This window comes from Thamnophis elegans, chromosome 3, assembly GCF_009769535.1.
Source record: "Thamnophis elegans isolate rThaEle1 chromosome 3, rThaEle1.pri, whole genome shotgun sequence".
In the NCBI taxonomy this organism is placed as follows: domain Eukaryota; kingdom Metazoa; phylum Chordata; class Lepidosauria; order Squamata; family Colubridae; genus Thamnophis; species Thamnophis elegans.
The window spans coordinates 42,358,224-42,377,762 of record NC_045543.1 but is presented as its reverse complement, the minus strand read 5'-3'; the positions used below and the strand labels follow the sequence as shown (position 1 = coordinate 42,377,762).

At 39.3% G+C, this 19,539-nt stretch overlaps 1 protein-coding gene across 1 annotated transcript in view; it reads left to right on the top strand.

The window, feature by feature from the left end:
- LOC116506307 (rap1 GTPase-activating protein 1-like) overlaps window positions 1-19,539 on the top strand; it is a 48,757-nt gene that overhangs the window by 23,006 nt on the left and 6,212 nt on the right. The window contains exons 12-19 of the mRNA XM_032213982.1: window positions 1,842-1,913; window positions 3,627-3,713; window positions 5,368-5,502; window positions 9,038-9,190; window positions 12,141-12,244; window positions 16,175-16,291; window positions 16,819-16,945; window positions 17,043-17,145. Coding sequence (XP_032069873.1) covers window positions 1,842-1,913; window positions 3,627-3,713; window positions 5,368-5,502; window positions 9,038-9,190; window positions 12,141-12,244; window positions 16,175-16,291; window positions 16,819-16,945; window positions 17,043-17,145 — 898 coding nt within the window. The remainder of the gene's footprint in view (window positions 1-1,841; window positions 1,914-3,626; window positions 3,714-5,367; window positions 5,503-9,037; window positions 9,191-12,140; window positions 12,245-16,174; window positions 16,292-16,818; window positions 16,946-17,042; window positions 17,146-19,539) is intronic.

Below are 19,539 nucleotides of genomic sequence, written 5' to 3'. Positions count from 1 at the left end.
GAGACAAATGGCCCTCCAGTCTTTTGAAAACCTGTAGCAAATGAATTAAGATTCCATTGATTTTAATTGTTCTTACTGTCAGATTTCTCCTTATTTCCAGCTTGAGTCTCCTGATAAGTTTCCATTGGTTCTTGTCCTGTCCTCAGGTGCTATTGCTGCTTCCTCCTCCTCCTCCTCCTCCAACAGCACCAACACATTTGCTGCCCAGCGCTGCGGCTGAGGTGAAGCCGCCAAAGCTCCCGCTGGCGCCCACGCAGCATTGGGCAGAAATCCGGCAGTGCTGTTGGAGGAGGAGGAGGCGAACCAGCCTGCCACCACCGGCCACCGCCAGCCCCGCCGCTCTTCCCGCCCCCTTCCCAGCCCCACAGTCCAGCGGTCGCAGCAGAAGCAGCCCCGGGTCTCCACTGCCACTCCCCGCATTTTCTGGACGGGGATCCCTTGGAGAGGGGATTCCTTCCTGCGAGACCCCGTCCAGAAAATGCGGGGAGCGGCAGCGGAGACCCGGGGCTGCTTCTGCTGCGACCGCTGGACTGTGGGGCTGAGAAGGGAGCGGGAAGAGCGGCGGGGCTGGCGGTGGGCGGTGGTGGCAGGCTAGTTCGCCTCCTCCTCCTCCAACAGGCAACAGCACTGCCGGATTCAGTTGTAGCCGCCTGCAAAGGACTTCCACACGTTTCCTTAAGAAATCTCTGCGCGGCAGATAAAAACTGCTGCGCGGGGTTTTCTTGCAATGTGCGCGGCCGCACAGGCGTGCACCTTAGAGGGAACAGTGCTGGTGGATGCTGTGCCCTTACTTACTTGATATGTAGAATTAAACTTAAAGAGAATAAGGGAACTAAACTAAAGGATACTAATAATTCATTTAGCATTTCAGAATGGCACTGCTTGAATTAACTAGAACTTTTAAAATTCAAGCATCAATAGAACATGAACTGTATCAGGATGTAAACCTAATACTGAATAATCAGTAAATTTATATAAATCTTTATAATATAATAAATATTATATTAAACAGATTTTTTAAGAGTAGAGTAGGAGCAAAAGTTGAGTAGAGTAGAGTAGTTTATTGGCTAACTGTGATCAGACACACAAGGAATTTATCTCTGGTGCCTAAGCTTACAGTAAACATATTAATAGCAAGTAAAAGGTCATAGGTTATAATCATAGTTACAAAAATTAATCATAAGTTACAAACAACAACTGATAAATCATAAGAAACCAATAGGAGAAAATAGTAGGAAAGATGAGAAGAGATAAAATGAAAAATGAAACATTGCTGTGGGGATTAAGTGTTCATCAGAATGATGGCACATGGGAGAAAACTATCTTTATATCTGGTTGTTTAGCCATGAATGTAATGATGGTTCTAATGTTAGGTGTCTATTTCAAGACCTTGGAGATAATAGAAACTACTAGAAGGTCTCTACTGTTGATACTATGTTGCCTAATATAAGAGGTGGTAGAATAGGAAAATATATGAAATCTAGACAAAAATTCCTCCTCATGAAATTTGGAAATGTAAGATTATTACATTGGGGTATCTAACTGGATAAAATATAAAAAGCAATCAAAGTAGCATAATAAAGTTAAAACTAACTGCAAAGAACTAGAATCAAAAAATCAAACAATAGTTTAATCAAATGCTTGGTTTTTTTAAAACCCAGCTTTACAATGCTTCCTTCTTCTCCTGAGTCAATGTGGCATAAAAAAGAAACCTATAATTGGAGTGTTGCCAATTTCATGCTTTGAAGACTGTTTGGCAGAAATGTAACTTATTAATTCTTGTCTTAAGTCTGCAGTGACCTTTCTGCTCTCTCTTACTCTGTTAATTATGATTGTTTCAGGTTTCTGTGACTGCCCGTGATGATGTTCCCTTTTTTGGACCCCCTCTTCCAAATCCAGCAGTATTCAAAAAGGTTGGTATGTCTGGTCCCTAGAGCAGCTTTTTCCAACACTGCAGGCTGGAGATTTCTGCAGATTATCCAGGACTGAGAAAATCATATATGATATCAGATACTTTTAGGGAACTAACCTTTCATATCTGTGATGTGCAGTTTGATTGTCTGAGTAATAATCCTTCTTCCCGTTTTAACACAACAGCCAATTCAGAGGCAATTATTGCAGTTCATTTCACATTGTCAAACAGTGAACCAGTTAGCAACAAGAGCAACAGCATCATGCAGTTAATCTTACAAACAAATCTTGGTTTTCTATTTTTTAGACCCAGCTGGGCAAATCTGAAGCTTAGTTTTTCATATTTGGGGAATGTTTCAGTCTATATCCAACAGTGAAGTACAGAGCAAATTCCATCTGCAAACCTTTAGACTTTGCGGCAGTTAAGAACTAGGCAAACAGGTGCAGGGAGATTTTTATAGATTTATCTTTGCTGTTCCTAGGTCAAAATTTTTACTACTGGTTCTGTGGGTGTGGCTTGCTGGGCGTGGCATAACTTACTGGGCCTGGCAGGAGAAGGATACTGCAAAATCCCCATTTCTTCCCGATCAGCTGGGACTCAGGAGGCAGAGGATAGATGGGGCCAGGGCCAGTCAGAGATGGTATTTATAGGTTCTCCAAACTACTCAAAATTTCTGCTAGTGGTTCTCCAAAACTGGTCAGAACCTGCTGAATACCACCTCTGGTTCAACTGCTTGAAAAATATCTGATAATGAACAGAGAGAGAGCATTGACTGAATTCATGTTCTATTAATGCTCATTCATGTCACAGTTCTCAATATATCCTGAGGCCCAGAGGTGGGTTCCTACTGATTCAGCCGGGTTCAACCGAACCGGTAGTGGTATGCTGGCCTGGGTTGCAGAAATGGCAGCGACCCAGGCTGGCCATGCCACCGAACCGGTTCCCCGGTCATCCCCGTTACCGCTGCCATCTTTTTTTTTTTAGTTCTGCGCAAAGCACACCCACAAGCAAACCGGCAGTAACGCCAGCCAGAACCCACAGGATCAATTGAGATTCTTCAGTGAAGCCTCAGTTAGGTAAATCTCTTGAATCTTAACAGGTAGTACTTGACTTATGGCTGGTCATTAAGCTACTATTCAAAGTTATGATGGATCTCTCAGAAGTATTTACAACCCAATTCTAAAGTTCCAACAACCACTCTCCCAAGTCCTGTGACTGCATTTCTTGGCAACTTTCCCATATTTATGACTATTTGCAATGTTCCATAGTCATATGACCACATTTTACGATGTTTTACGGAAAAGTGGCATTTACTTCTGATTTTTGGCAAAAAAAACCCAAAACAATCCCATAGTGAACTGACTGTTTAATAACCAACACAGAAAAGGTCATACAATCCAGGTCAGACACTTGGCTGTCTGAAGAAAAGCTCACACTCTTTTTATATAGAAGATAATTTTTCCCCCTATGAGAATCATGTACATTGTTGTGGGAGAGAGCGACTTTACACTGTGAATGAAATCATATTCTTAAGACATCCTTCTGGGTTCTTGTATTTCCATAGAGTCCATGTTAGTTTGGCTTCCTAAAAAAAGCATTCCCAAACCCTCCATTCTTAAACCAGAATGGTTGTAGCTCTCATTGATTAAAGTGAGAGAGGATGCTACGGAATGTCCAACATGATGGAGGAGTCTCCCTTTTTTCCTCCCCATAGGGCACAGAGTTCCGTGAATTTCTTCTGGCAAAGCTTATCAATGCAGAGTATAGCTGTTACCACGCTGAGAAATTTGCCAAGTTGGAAGTAAGTTTGGTTACATTTCTATTAATAACTTTTCAAGCAAATATCTGTACGAAACAAAATATATGAAATGAAAATGCATAATTAGCAATGTATATAAATTGCTGAAATATCAGCTTCAGAAAATTTCTCCCAATGTTAAAATTACATTTAAGATTCCTAAGAGTTGGGAATGAATGAAAAGAATTTGATGCCCTTTTAAAATAAACATTTCCCTTAAGAAAAGGACAAATTCTCAAATAAGGACATAATCCAATGGCATGCTGTTTTTGCCATTTAACATCTTATAGTAACAATCATCAATAAACAAGCATTTGGATGAAGCTGGATTAGAGATTGGCTGTTCTTGTAAGTGGGTGGTTACAGGTTTTCCTGAAATCCTTGTACAATTCAGTCCATGCAAATGTGCTTGAATGCTATTAGCAGTTGATTTGTATGAACTCTGTCCAGTAAGATATTTAATTTGTTATTCTTACTAGTTTAGCTGTACAGGCATAGAGCTTTCAGAAATAAAGGTGTAACTGATTACAGTTATTTCCATTACTTTTTTCTCTACTAAGTGACCCAGTTTAAACTACTGAGTTCATAAAATTAAGAAATCACAAAACTTCAACAAATCCAAAATGAAAATGTTCTTATTTTCATTTTAAGAAATTCATCTGCAATCTGGTGCCTTCTGATTTGCCCACTTTGGGGTCTCTACCTAGGGGCCTAAAAACTAGCTGGTTAATAATATGGTAAGCTTCTTTAAGGAATGTTCAGAATAACTATTTTTAAAAGGAAGTGGATGGTTGTATTTGTATGATGTTTTTGGCAGATGCATTCTGACTCTTACTTGGGACGTCGGGTGAAACCATCCAGAAAAAAAGCTTTTCAATAACATATTATTTTTGCTGACTCTGGTGTCATGTGTAAAAGGAGAGTAAAAACAACAACAAAAAATAAAGGAAAGCCTGAACTTACTGGCAACAATAATAAATTATTTTACACCTCAAACTAGTAATTATCATCTTTATCATCAACTTGTCAAGATACAGGTCTTCTTTTTCCGGCAGATTTCAACTAGGAGACATTCTATACCATCATCATGGAGACATTCCTTTCCCAGAAGCTCTCTTGCTGAATCTCTGAAGAGGGATCTAGATTATAAGACTTGATATTAAATATTAGTTTTCACACAGGCTTTTATGAAATAGTTCTTAAGGCAGGGTGGGCAGTCTCTTTGATTTGGAATTGTGAAAGCATACCTAGATGTTCTCTCAAAATGCCTGCCTAGGTTTCTTTTTTAGCATAACCTATGTCTACCTGCAAACTTCCTATTTACTCTTCCTTTTTAGAAGTAGGGTCGGACAGACAGAGAATCCTCATAAGCATCCCACTGCTTATTTGTTTCTAACTTTCTAGTGTTGGCCCTTTTTAAATTAAAAACAGAATTAACATATATTTCAGTAAATAAATAAGGGACTTTTGAACTGAATGCAACATCTTAACACTGGAGGATGTAAGCTCAGAACTATGACTCAACAGATTATGTAACCCATCCAGACATGAAATGGCCTTCTATTTTGCCTCTTTCCCTTTTGCACATGCACTTCCATAGTTTGACTTGAAATCTTTGACAACAATGCTTCTCTTTGTTTCTCTCTTCCTGGAGCAGGATCGCACCCGCAGTGCACTTTTGGAGAGCCTTTTTGAAGAACTGCAGATTCGTAGCCGCAGTATGATGGGCCTGGCCTCAGGAGATGAGGACAAAATAGAGAATGGGGGTGGTGGCTTCTTTGAGAATTTCAAGGTGAGAGATGGTGTAAACGCTGAATTTCTCAATGTCCTTCCATGTTTATAACTTGATGCTGCTCTGGCTAGTACCAATAAAGAAACAACAGCATACACAATCTGCAGCCAAGGTGGGAGGGGGAAGCTACAACACAGGTATTGCTTGGACCTACACACAGATCCCCAGGCCCAGTGACAAAACCATGTCTTTAAAGCCATGCAAAAGGCCAACAGAGGCAGGGGCAATTTAATCTTGTGGGAAAGAGGTTCCAAGCAAAAGTTGCCGGAATAGAAAATGCTCTATTCCTAGCCCCACCAGAGGGTACTCCCTAATTTAAAAAGTCTTTATTGACACCTTGAATTGCACTCAGAAGTACTGGCAACCAACATAAGTGACAGTGAACAGAGCCTCACGCTCCAAGAATGGACCCAGTTGGTGCACAATATGAAGTTGTGCAAAGGCACACCTGGCCACTTAAAATATTGCAATAGGTAGGCCTGCAACTGTAAGTTCATATTATGTTGGGGAGGGGTTTTGTTTATCAAAGCTGAGAAGTAAGCCACATAATTTCCCAACTCAGAACTCAGTCTGTTAGGTACTAGGCTCGTTTATTCATTTTTCTTGGAAAATAAGGCCACTTCATGCTTGGAGGACAATTTGTAATACCTGTAATGTGACTCCCACCTGTCATTTTGGTTTCTATGTATCTGCACCTGTACATTAGCTGGAAGGGAAAGTATATTTGATCACTATGTGGAAGGGAAAGTGGATTCAATCATTTATACTTGAAATATAACACATTTTACATTCCAGGGAAAATTTGTTAAATTTTATTTAATTTGGAACTGCCCATCTCCCTCACAGATGGACTCTGGGTGGTGTACAATAAATTATTAACACATAGAAACAATGTATAAATTCTCAAACATGTTTTCTTTCTGTCCAGTTATGTAGTCTTGCATCCCTTACTCTCATTACAATACAGTGGAGAAGAATGGGAATGAAAAATTGGAGAAATAATGTTGGAAATCTGGAGGCCTAATCATGATGCTAATTCTAAAAATGCTGAAATGTGTGTTGTGATATCACAGCATAAGAACTGTCCTTTCATAGTAGCATCACTGTGTTGCATAAAAATACATAAGGGGAGAGGTGGTATCATGGCCCAGGTTTCCTCACCTCTGCTTGTCGTTCCCCCACATGCCTGTGTTTGAAAGGTGGTTTTGTGTTTCACAAGGTACTGCTTTCCACAGCTATAGTAGCAATAGCCAGGATCAATTATATGTTGTATATTTGAGTGAAGTAAATCTGGGGACTAGAAAAGGGAATCCAACTCCAGTCTGTAGTGGCACAAAAATACATACTCGTTGGTATTTTATGTGTAAATCAGACCAAAAATTTGAAGGATCTCAGTCTACAAATTACAAATAATATTATATTGTTGTTGGTTTTTGCTCTGTGTGCACCATCACAGAGAAAATTGTTATGCATTTTATACTGAGAACATACTATCTATACAAGTAGTCTTCCATTGAAGACCACAATTGAGTCCCAAATTTCTATTGCTAAATGAGACAGTTTTTAAGTGACGTTTGCCCCACTTTACAATCTTTCTTGCCACAATTGTTAAGTGAATCACTGCAGTTGCTAAGTTAGTAACACAGTAGTTAAGTGAATCTCGGTTCACCATTGACTTTGCTTGTCAGAAGGTTGCAAAAGGTGACTACATGACCACGGGACACTGCAATTGTTATAAATATGAGTCAGTTGCCAAATATCTGAATTTTGATATGATCTTAGAATAGTTCATAGATTGGACGTTCCCCAGGATGTGCTGGTTGGTATTGGGAAGACTTCAACTTCTAGTTGACTTTCTGGAAACATTTTAAGGAAAGGTCGGACTACATAGAACATGGGATTTCTAATTCTTTAACTTGGTTTATATCTTGAGCAGTACACAGATATAAAACATATCACCTGGATATGGGTTAAAGGAAGGAATGTGGGAAGGCGGCAGAAGTGGGTTGCTCCTGGTTCAGCCTGGTTTGGGCGAACTGGTAATGGAATTCAGGGCTGGGTCGCAGAACCAGCAGCGACCCAGGCCTGCCATGCCCCCGAACCGGTTCCCTTGCCGCTGCTGGACCATCGCCATTTTGGTTTTTAGTGACTGTGCGTTGCGCAGTTCAATGTAAATTGTTCGCTTGCACATGTGGGTTGCACATGGGTTGGGAACTGGTAGTAAAACCGGCAGCAACCCAACCCTGGAGGGCAGGATAGGCTCAAAGTCGAAATAGATCATGGTCTTGATACAGAAGAATAGTTGTAGCTCAGGGTTGAAATGAGAGGGTCCTTGGTGCTCTCTGAGCTTGGTTGTTTTCTTGCAGATGTTTCATTACCAAAACTAGGTAATAACATCAATACTATCACTGTCAATATTACAAAAATTGAAGAACAGAGGAAAGACGTTTCAACATAAGCTGAAAGCAGTGCTGCCTGATATGATATAATTTTTATAGAACAGCAGTTGAATAGCTGAAAGAAATACATTTCCTACAGAAGTAAAAAGTGAAAGATAAAAGATGTAGTTATATGTAAAACTGCTGCCAACACAATGAAAGTTAGTACCACTTTTATTCTTGTATGCCATTAAAAGAAAATAATGGGGAACTTGGTTTATAATTCAATATACCATCATTTTACTTTATTAAATTAATTTTATAATTATTTTTTCAGTAATTGTAGTGGAAGTACTACCTTAAAAAAGATAATTTAATTTTTATTGATCAAAGTTCTTATTGATAAGAACTTTCAGGATAAATATTATCTTCAGGATAGTTAAATTTGACATGAAATGGCAGGGTGAGTGGGGAGGAACCTCCATTCAGAGCATGAGAAGGAGTAATTGATGCTTTCATTCAGGATATGTGACTCCTCTGTTTTTCTTTCTGGATAATAGTTCATTATACAGTGCTGCTTGTTTTATGGTCTGAACTGACCAGCCTGGAGAGAACTATCCATAAAAAGCTAGAAAATGAATTCATATTTCTTTTGAGATAACATCTTATTTTCAGTACTATAATGTAGATTTGGTGTCCCAATTTGTGTCTTCAAGATTCATATAATAGAGGAAAGAGTTAACCTAGAGAATCATTATTATAGTTGTCCAGTATCACTTAGAGCAGGGATCTCCAACCTTGGCAACTTTAAGTCTGGCAGACTTCAAATCCTAGAATTCCCTAGACAGCAAAGCTTGAAGTTGAAGTCCGCCAGGCTTAAAGTTGCCAAGGTTGGAGACCCCTGACTTAGTGGAAAGCAACAAAGTTCTTAATGAAGACTGTAGCCTTGGATTGTTTGGGAAGATTCTTCTGTCCACTTGGATATTGGGCGGGGAGGATACTTTCTCTGCTTAAGATCCAATAGTGAGAGGAAGTTCAGGGTTAGTATTCTTTGCCTCCCAGTTCTTATCCACCAGCATCTCTGCTACTCTCCGTGCTTTCCTTGTGTGTGTATGTCAATGTCTCTGTGTCTGTTTCCCTGTTGCCCTTCTCTCCAGCGGGTGATCCGAGGCCGTAGCCAGAGCCTGGACACTATGGGGATAGCCATGAAGAAGCAGCAGCAGCCCCCAGCAACTCTACCCAGCCGCCCAGCTACTGCAGGCCTTGCCCTCAACCAAAGTGTCGCCGAGGGTCCCAAGGCTATTGCTGCGGTAAGGTTTTATGGGGTAGGGACTGGGGAAGCTAATAAGCATGCCTTCAGCCCCCTTCTTCCCCATTTTTCTCTAGATCTGCTGCTTGTCAACGCTCTTTGCTGATAGCTGTAACTCTGTAAAAATAGCTCAGATGTCTATATGGATTTGTTTTCATGTCTCTATGTTCATTTGTCAATCATAGTCCTCTGTGTTTGGAACCCAACTCCATTAACGTGAAAAGTGGTATATGGGAGAATTTTAAAATAGGGAGATAATCTAAGGTAAAAGTCAAAAAAGTACTGTCACAAATACACCAGATATTTTAAAGGCTTAAAAAAATACAAGCTTTTATACTAACACCAAAATATTGCTTCCCACCAGCCTCACATGCCAGTGGCATTAGAGGAGGGCTTTGGGGAAAGATCTTGGTGCAAGAAAGATGATTGTTGGGAGAAATTCAACCAAGGCTCAAAATGAGCAAGAAAAGCACTGTAACTTTGAAACTGTATTTGTAAAAGGCTTCATACATGATAGTAGTTGTCATATGCATTTTCTGGAAAAAATGATGGTTATCAGAATATGGATCATCCTAGCCATTTTATCTCTGGGGGAAAAAATTAAAAATGTCCCTTGAGGCTTCAGTAACAAAGCTTAATTAGTAAGCAATGATATGTTTAAATGAAGGAGCTTATCAGTGGCATCTTGAAAACCCCAGATAACCAAGCTAAGTGATTTCTTGCAGACAATTGTGTAAACCCAGGTAGAACTCTTTGGGATTATTTCATGTTAATCTCCTTAGTCTAAACTGTGACTTCATGGCACTTCCTTGTAAAACCAAGTCTATCAAAAACATTATGTTTTCAATTCTCCATCCAATTCATCTAAAGACCTTTCCCCGGTGCTGAATTGAAGTGTTTTCCTCCCATTAACAAAAATCCATGTCAGCATGAAATTTAATATCCCTCAAACCCATCCCAATTTTCCTTGCATGGTCCCTCTTTTCTCTCATTGCCAACCAATTTCACCATGTTCCTGACTGGCCATGTTGCAGGGGCATACCAGAAATTAAGGAGATTGCAGGGCATGTGTATGCCAAGTTAGGTACAAGTTGGGAAGGACCGAAGTAGACAATGCTATGATACTGAAATTCTAAAAAAAAGAAAAAAAGAAAAAGAGTATTTCCCCTGTTCTCAGTTTTGGCAGTTTTCTCAATCTTTAATTTCGCGTGCTCTTATTAAGGATAATTTGATAGGGGATATAGCAAATAAAGCCTGTTTCATGATTATCTGACAGCCTCAAATGAAGGAAATAGGAGTAGTTTTCACTAGGCATTAAACCTGCTGCACTGAACTAGTGCATGCAAGTGAACATTTCTGGTTTAACAGGCATGGAAAGCATGTGGAGAAAACCTTCCTATAGACAGTCTGGGCAATTAGGATGGATTTGTCACTATTGTTAGAAAATATGTGGATTATTAGTTAGTCTGACTTGGCCACTATTGTTAGAAAATATGTGGATTATTAGTTAGTCTGACTTGGCCACTATTGTTAGAAAATATGTGGATTATTAGTTAGTCTGACGGCCACTATTGTTAGAAAATATGTGGATTATTAGTTAGTCTGACTTGGCCACTATTGTTAGAAAATATGTGGATTATTAGTTAGTATGACTTGGCCACTATTGTTAGAAAATATGTGGATTATTAGTTAGTCTGACTTGGCCACTATTGTTAGAAAATATGTGGATTATTAGTTAGTATGACTTGGCCACTATTGTTAGAAAATATGTGGATTATTAGTTAGTCTGACTTGGCCACTATTGTTAGAAAATATGTGGATTATTAGTTAGTATGAGTTGGCCACTATTGTTAGAAAATATGTGGATTATTAGTTAGTCTGACTTGGCCACTATTGTTAGAAAATATGTGGATTATTAGTTAGTCTGACTTGGCCACTATTGTTAGAAAATATGTGGATTATTAGTTAGTATGACTTGGCCACTATTGTTCGAAAATATGTGGATTATTAGTTAGTATGACTTGACTGCATATATACTTGGGAGGTTTTGGCTGGGATCTACTGCATTCAACTCATATGTTCTTCCATTCAGCCATGGCTCAGTCCACTGTTAATGAAGGACAAGCCTTTCTCCCAACACTGAACTTGCAGGTCTGGGAGCAGAGTACATATGTGAAGTTGCTGCTTACAATGAATCCCGGGTGTTGGAGTCACTCCTCTTAGGGGACTACAGTTTTAATTATTAGCCTGAAGATGGCATTGAGATCCATAGTTACACAAATCCATGTCAAGATGCTAATTAATTCTTTTTTCTGACCACTGCTGTAGATTTCTAGGTCCCAAACTGCTTGTTGGAAGGAAAGCCAGGAGAGGGAATCTCCATTTGGAGAAATTATGCACAGAAAATAAATGCTAGAATGACAAGTAGATACTGATATTCTGTCCAAGATGTGTGTTGCTTGTTATCAGTGATATAATGAACATTTATTTTGAAAGAGGAAGGAAGTTCTTCTGGACATTCAGGAAGGGAATGACATTAGAGCATCATTTTTAATGGTAGTTGAAACTAATGTTAGTGCTTTGTTTGGTTCAAACTGTGGCTCTGTATATTTTTTCCCTCTATTTTTCTTTCTCCTTCAATCTATATTGTCTCTACTGTCTCAGCGCCAGTATCATTCTATATATCTAAAGTATTTCTCACTGTTGTCTCTGCAATTACTAGTTTATTGCTTTTAGTGTATTGCTTTTTCTTTTCTTATTCTACATTTTCTCTATTGAATTAGCTTCTTTAGCTTTCTAAGTTTGACAGATTGATCTGTTAGCATTAAATGTATGGACGGGATCTGGAAATCTAGTTCTCCATCTTTTGCTCCTGTTCCAACTCGTGCTTTTCTATTTCTTTCCTCCTCCTTCCTCTTTTTTTCTCCTTTCTATCATTTCCTCTCCACTAGTCCTTTGCCCTGCCTGGGAGAAGCCCATCACGCAACCGAGGCAGCCGCTTCAATGGGAGACGTAGTAGTGCCATTGGCATTGAGAACATCCAAGAGGAGAAGAGGTATGGACCATGGGAAGAATGGCAGGACTAGAACTAGAGCAGAGGGAGGAAATAGTGTTTGGTGCAAGTGTTAATCCAACCTTGTATCCTCTAGGTATAGTTGAACTGCATCTGCCAAAATCCCTAGCTATCATGGCCTTTAACCAATATGTAAAAGATGTGTAGTCTGCATATATCGGGAGGGCATTGATTTTGAAAGATGGGGTTAGTATGGTTATGTATGTTGTTGGCAGGAGAGGTCCTTAGTGCCCTCAAAAGGTAATTTTCTTTGTCACTGAGTAGCAATTTCAGCTGTAACTTTTAATCTACTGTTGTGACTCATGGGCTCTGATTTTATTCCAAGAACCAAGAGCACTTGTATCCAAAGCTACTTGCTAATCAAACCTAACTGGAGTGTTCCTCTTTGTTTATCATGCAGCCTGTTGACCCCATTTTCTCCATCTGTGTGTCAGCTGTTTTGTTTCTGATGTGTCATCCTGGAATCTGTCAAGATGACTTTCCTAACAGTTCTATGATTTCTGTAATAAACATCTTAATGCTTTCATGGGACAATTTCATAGCAGTTCTGAATTTAGTTTCTTGAACAATTAAAAAGTCAACTTCTGAATTGGGCATAGGACATATTTTATTGTTGCAGAATCTAGCTTAAATGGATTAAGAGAACACTAGGTTGAGCCTATGTGAAGAGAGATGAGAAAGATTCAAGGGAAAAGAAGCAGAGAGGAAGGAATAATTTTCAGGGTTGACATGAGGATTAAAAATGAGAGAAGAAGAGGCACTGTTCTTGTTTGAATTTGGGCCTAAACAAATGACCTTGCTGTGTTTTTCTGAGCAAATTACGAGCATGCTCTGAAATTCTAGCAAGTTGATTTGGGACATGCTGTGGCACCACAAATTAAGCAAAAAAGGTCTAAAAGAAACTCATTACGTTAATGCATTTGTTGACTTAGATCAAATTAGACAACTGTTTTCTAGCTAGGAGCTGTACATATCATAAAATCGAAGTGGTTCCTGAATGCTAAGGAGGGCATGACAGCTATGTGGTGATATAACAAAAACAAATTGTTTAGACCATTGTCATGTTTCTACATTAGAGTGGAGCGGATTAATCTGCCATTTTTTTGCCTTTTTGTCTAAGTGCAAACCTGTGCCACTGAAATGATTTGTTTTCACTTAAATTTGGTAGCTGGATCTTGGAAGTCAGCACACAAGATGAGGCTCTATGACTCCATTAAATTTCTGGAGTGCCTGATAAACAGATCTAGATAAACAGATACATGTACAAATGCATTGCTAGTAATTTTTGAAGAGCTGAACAATGATATATTCTTTGTTTATTATTTCTGTTGTATAGTATATTAACAACTAACCTTGTATCTGTAAATAATTATGAACCTGACCTATACAGGCTCCATACTCTATTCTAATTAATTTACCTGCTTCTCCTTGCTGATTACCAGATGAACATAGTCTGTAATAGTAATTATTTTGGGACAGTTCTATTAATTACTCTGATAAGCTCTTCACCAACATTTCAGCTTGTTGCGCTATACAAATAATTTATGGAAGCAATGCCACCCTTCAGCCCCTCAGAATAAAAACAAAGAAAACCTAAAATCCCTTTCTTTCTATCCTGCAAATGGAACGAAAGCAGAAGAAATAAAAACTTCTTAAAAGTAATGGTATTCAGTCATAAAAGCAACATGGATGTTTTTGCAAAATCATGCTAAAGTGTTGCAAATGTAATTACATTGAAAATACTGCAATTTGGTGTTCAAGTTTGCATACAAGTTCTACTTTAGTGGTATTATTGCCCAAGGTTTTAAACTGAGGAAGGATGATTAAATGTTTCCTCTTCCTCCAAGGAAGAGACAGAGGCCAGCAGGCTATGGTTGAGCAGAGATGTTATGGTTCACTGTCACACTTTCCTTGCCTCTGCCCTTGTCAATAGCCATGGTGCCATTGGTGGGTGCGCAACGAATCAAATTAATCCAATTTCCTGCTAGGCTAATCTAGGATCAAGTCCAGCAACTGCTCAAGATGAATAAGGAGGAGGAGCCAAAGTAGAATTAGTACCTGCAATGTTAGCAGACATGTCAAGAATGATATATTTTGCAAAGTGAAAGAAAACTCAACTCATGTTAGGTTTGGTGGGAGATCCAAACAACATTTCTGGAAGGGGTCTTCTTGCTTTAGTGCAAAATTCAGGGAACTTGTTTTCTTCTTACAAAGAAAGTTAGAAACACTGACTGAAGGAGAGGGACTAGTTTCCCTTGCCATATTTGGTTTAAATTAAATTTAGCATCTGTTGTAGCTGCTTTACTTTTAATCAATATGAAACGGCCGTGACCCGTCAAAACCGCGGACGACAAAATCGCGCTCGACAAAAGCGCGCATTTGACGTCATCACAGCGCGACAAAAAAAAAATTGAAATAAAAATAAAATTAAAGCAGTTAGGTTAAGGGTTAGGGTTAGGGTTAGGTTTAGGGTTAGGTTTGGAGGGGTTAGGGTAAGGTTTTCGCTTTATTTTTACATTTATCGATCACAGCGCGATGTTTTCGTCGCGCTGTGATGACGTCAAATGCGCGCTTTCGTCGAGCGCGATTTTGTCGTCCGCGGTTTTGTGGTGGAACCGAAACGGCAACACTGCAGCTATCTCCTACGATCAGAAGACTGTGTCTGCAGTTTTTCTTCCTCTACTACAGCAGAGCAAGGAGATAATTAGCTTACCCACAAAACAACTGCTGAAGAGTTCCAACAACATGGGAATAAAGACCAAAGCAAAGTTCTACTCGATCAGACCTCTAGTCCAGCAATGTTTCTTATTGCCAACTACCTGCAGAAGGAAGACAGTCTCCAGCAGGTGACTTTCAGAGGCTGTAACATTGCCCTTAAGGCTAATAGTTGTTGATCCCCATGACTTTCATGAATGGATCCAAGTCCAACTATTTTTATTTTTTAAGCCAGCCAAGCTGGTAGCCAGCATCACATCTCATGCTAGCAAACTTCAAACTTAATTATGCATTGTGTAAATAAATTGATTAATTGCAGTTCAAAAAATGCAATATGGGCAGGATCCCATGAGTATTTTTCTTCAGGCAAAAACTGGGCTGAGACATAACTGTCATGAACCCATGGCTTCTGGTCATCTGAAACATATTAAAAAAAACCAGTGCTGTTTCTCAGCCATAAAAACATTTTTTCAGCCCAGCTGAAAAATATTTTTTTACAATGAACTGAAAAGGTAATTGTAATGAAGATGTTTTCAAACACTTTGGAAAAGAATAAGATGTGCTTTTTTGCTCTGGTGGGCATGATAAGAATTTTATCATACTCCAAGTGCTTTTGCAAAATGGTGGCTGGGAGGCTTATTCATTCACTTGATGGTTGCTATGAAAATTGAGCCCTTTTCAAAGGACTAATTTATCTGAGCATTACTTCCCACTTGCCTCAACCATCACTACCACCATGAAGCCAGGTCCCTCCTATAAGATCTGCTTATCTTTGTCCTTTTCCCTGTCAAATGGATTCATTTCTGAACAAACACTGAATTGCAAAAGCCTTTCATTTACTTGAGAAACCATACTGTGCCCAGACACTTTTGGAAATTAAAATAAAGGTGCAAGAGATTAATACTTTGTTTTACAGCTAGCCATTTATCCCATTGTTTAATTATTTATTAGCAGGCATAAGGATTAATGAATCTGGCAAGTTCCAAGAAGGATGTTACAGACTAGCTGGTGTTCTGTGTTTCACATTTGAAGGAGGGGTGGGTTTCCTAAGATTATGAAAAGTAGTTCTGGGAAAGGACCACCAACCTTTACTCTGGAGATTAGAACTTCTGGAGCATCCATAAAATTAGTCACGGATCTTACAGACCTCATAGAAGGGCTTTTTCCTCTGTAATAAAGTTATTCTTTTCTTTCTAGCAAAGATGTGGCTGAAAGGATACAGAAGGTATTGGAGAGTCCTGGGCCTTTCTTTGATCTCAAGTCAGATGGTTCCTCCAGTCCGAGTTCACCAGAATTCCCTAACAGGAAGAGCAAGTGAGTTGAACATGAAAGATCGTATGGGCAGGAGGGATGACTTGAGATTATTTCCACAGAATAAAGAAATATAGCACCTGCCAGTGTCATTAGGGAAGACCAGTGGTGGGTTCCTACTGGTTCGGACCGGTTCTCCTGAACCGGTAACTCTGCCATCAAGCAGAGAGCGAACCGGTTCTCTGTTGCTTTGAAAGTGGGCCTGCCCACCCGCCTCTGGATTATACTTACCTTTATTTCAGCTTCTGAAGCCCAGCTGATCAGGGGCGGCAGATTAAATTGCCGCTCCTCAGCTATTTTCCTTGCTTTCTGAGCAAGTTTCTTTCAAGTGCGCATGCGCATGCAGCAAAGCGGTAGGAACGCCGGTAGGAACCCACCACCGGTGTGTAAGAGGATTTAGGAAGCAGCAATTCAGATTGCTATGCTACATAGGCTGATATTTGTCAGAAGGGAAGATTAATATTTAGGATGGGCAAATAGCTCTTGAGGATTGTGACAGTGATTCTTTGGAGCTTGTGTTCCTTCAGCAGAGGTCTCTCCAATCAGACATCAGGATATTGTGTGATGCAGCCCCTGTCCCGTTCTTCATCTAATGTGAGCAGCTGTTGTAGTGGAGTCAGAGAGAATGAAACATCAGAGGAGGAGGAGAATGAAGCGGTCAGTGTGGGATCTTTTATTACTCCCTTTCATAGAAGCAATCTTCCAGATACAGACTAAGTGACCTCTAAAGCTGTTTCCCATTTTTCTTGTGCAGGAGTTAATGTGTTCTCTTGAAGGTCCCCAGAAGCAGGATTCCCTGGTTCAGAATGCATGGTTAGATGACAGTGTCTGTACACCCAGTAGTACCAGCTCACCAGGTAAACACTGAAATTAGTTCATTTCTAAGGCAGATCTGCTAGGCAGAGTAGATACTTTTTATATCATTGTGTTGTTACAAAACTGTAACTTAAGAAGCAGCAACAGTGACTCACACAGCAGTGGTAGGTAATGAACCATCTGGATTAGAAGGAGTTTTCTGTGTTCATGATCCTCAAGGAGAGAAATGTAATCAAAACCCACACGTAAGAAGAAAGCATAGATGTGTAGGGGAGCATAACATTTATTTAGAAAAGGACTATTCCCCCCACCCTAAAAACAGCATCATTAAGGACTGAACATCCACAGAAGGTTGATCAACTGGGAGGGGAGGCAAGCATTGTAAATTACTAATGCATTATTGGAAGCATGTACAGTGGTACCTCGGTACTCACCATTAATTGGTATCAAAAACAGTGAGTACAAAAAAAAAAAATTCCCATAAGGAATAATGTAGTGAGTCACAAGGCAGCTGACACCAACAAGTTCTAGCTTGTGTGTTGAGTACCAAACAATGAGTACTGGGACAAACTTTTTGCATCAAAATGCATTGAGTACCAAATTTGATGAATTTCAAAGCTACCAAGGTACCACTGTAATTAAAGTATTACAATTTCTGGCCCTACTGTCAATCAGTTACATGTTTACCAGTAGAGTTTTCAGTATAATTTCATATATATTGTACCACCTTCTAGAATGGATACAGTGGTGGTACTAACAGGTAAAAATTAATGGAGATTCTTTTTATTTGTTCAGATGACAGACTGCTTACAGAACAGAAATTGTGTATGTGTGCACGCACGCACACACACACACACACACACACACCTGCCCTTAACCTGGTCAGTCCAAGATGTCAGAGAAATCTATCTAGATGGATCTTAAAGGTAGTTAACAAAAGATGGTGCAGTCCTTACCCAATCAAATTACAATCAGCATTTGTGAAATAATTTCAGAATATAGTAACATCTTGGATGAAACCATTTATTTAAATATGTTCCACCCTAATTTGTGACCTGGTTTATGGGCTGAAACTCCCTTGTCTGAGAGATGTCTATTCCAGCAGATGAATGTCGAAACTGTGATCATTTTCTCCTAGAACTCTCCTAATGAGCTTCTGAAGCCAAGATAAAACTAGGTTGACTTCACATTTAGTTTGACCAAATTCTCAGAATTTTAAGACAGAAATTGCATTACTATTAATTATGTAGCTCAAAATTCCTCCCTCCTCTCTTCCCTCCAAAATGAGCTATACAAATGTTTAGGCAACAAAGTCAATGTCTCTTTTAAAAAAAGATGACTTTCCCATTTGATGATTCTCCAATGTTCCCCTTGAGTTTTTGATCCCCTTGGCTCTTTTAGATTCAATCAGGTGCTTTCTATTGCTCCATTCATGTTCCTTCTCTATGAATAGAAAATCTCTTTGTCATAAATCACTTTTTAGGTTTCCTTTCTAGACTTTTCCACTGAGATCACCAGAGATTCCTAGGGCTGTAGAGAAAACTTCCTGGAAGTAGTGACAAATTACGTCCATGCTATTTCTAGAAAACAGCATGGAATGTATTCATGTACTCATCAAAAATCAAGCTTACTCAAAGGAACTTTTACTTAATATGTAAATAAAAGTTTCTTGGCAAGAGTATAAATATAACTGTCAGTACTTCTCCAAGATCCTCAATTTGTTTGATTATTCCCAAACAACTACCCACCTTGGTTACAAAATTAGGAGAAGTAGCCAGTTTATTCATAAACCAAAATAAGTGGGAAGAACAATTATATTTTTAGCAAGAAATCAGGCCTGCATGTAATTGGTTTTATATACTCACAGGGCTTCTGACTACCGGTATATTGACATTGGTTTATGGTATGTAGATATACTAGCTGACCTCACTGTAGAAAAAGGAATCCATGATATTTGATGGGAGGGGAAAGAAACAACTTTCTTTAGAGGAAGATTAATGCCAACTGGTCACTATTCATTCTCTAGCCCAAGTAGTCCCAAAGGTGCTTTTTCAAAAGGCACCTGGACTTTCTAGTTTTTCTTCGAAGACATTTCACTTCTCATCCAAGAAACTTCTTCAGCTCTGGAGGATTAGAAGTATTTATACTCCTTTCAGACAGCTGGACATTTGCATTCTTTTAGCAAGTTATTAAGGCCACCTGGAGGTTTATCTGTGTCATCAGGATTACATGAGTGGTGCAAATGGCTGTGGAGCCGCCTTCTTTTGAAAAGATTGTGTTATAGAGATGAATGATGTTATATCTCTCCCCCTCTGTTGAGAGAGGACTATTCAATTTTGATATAGATGGCCTCTTTGATCCCTCTTTCAAACCAGCGGTCCTCTCTGTCTAAAATGTGGACTTTGCTGTCTTCAAAATGAGAAGTGATTGTCTTC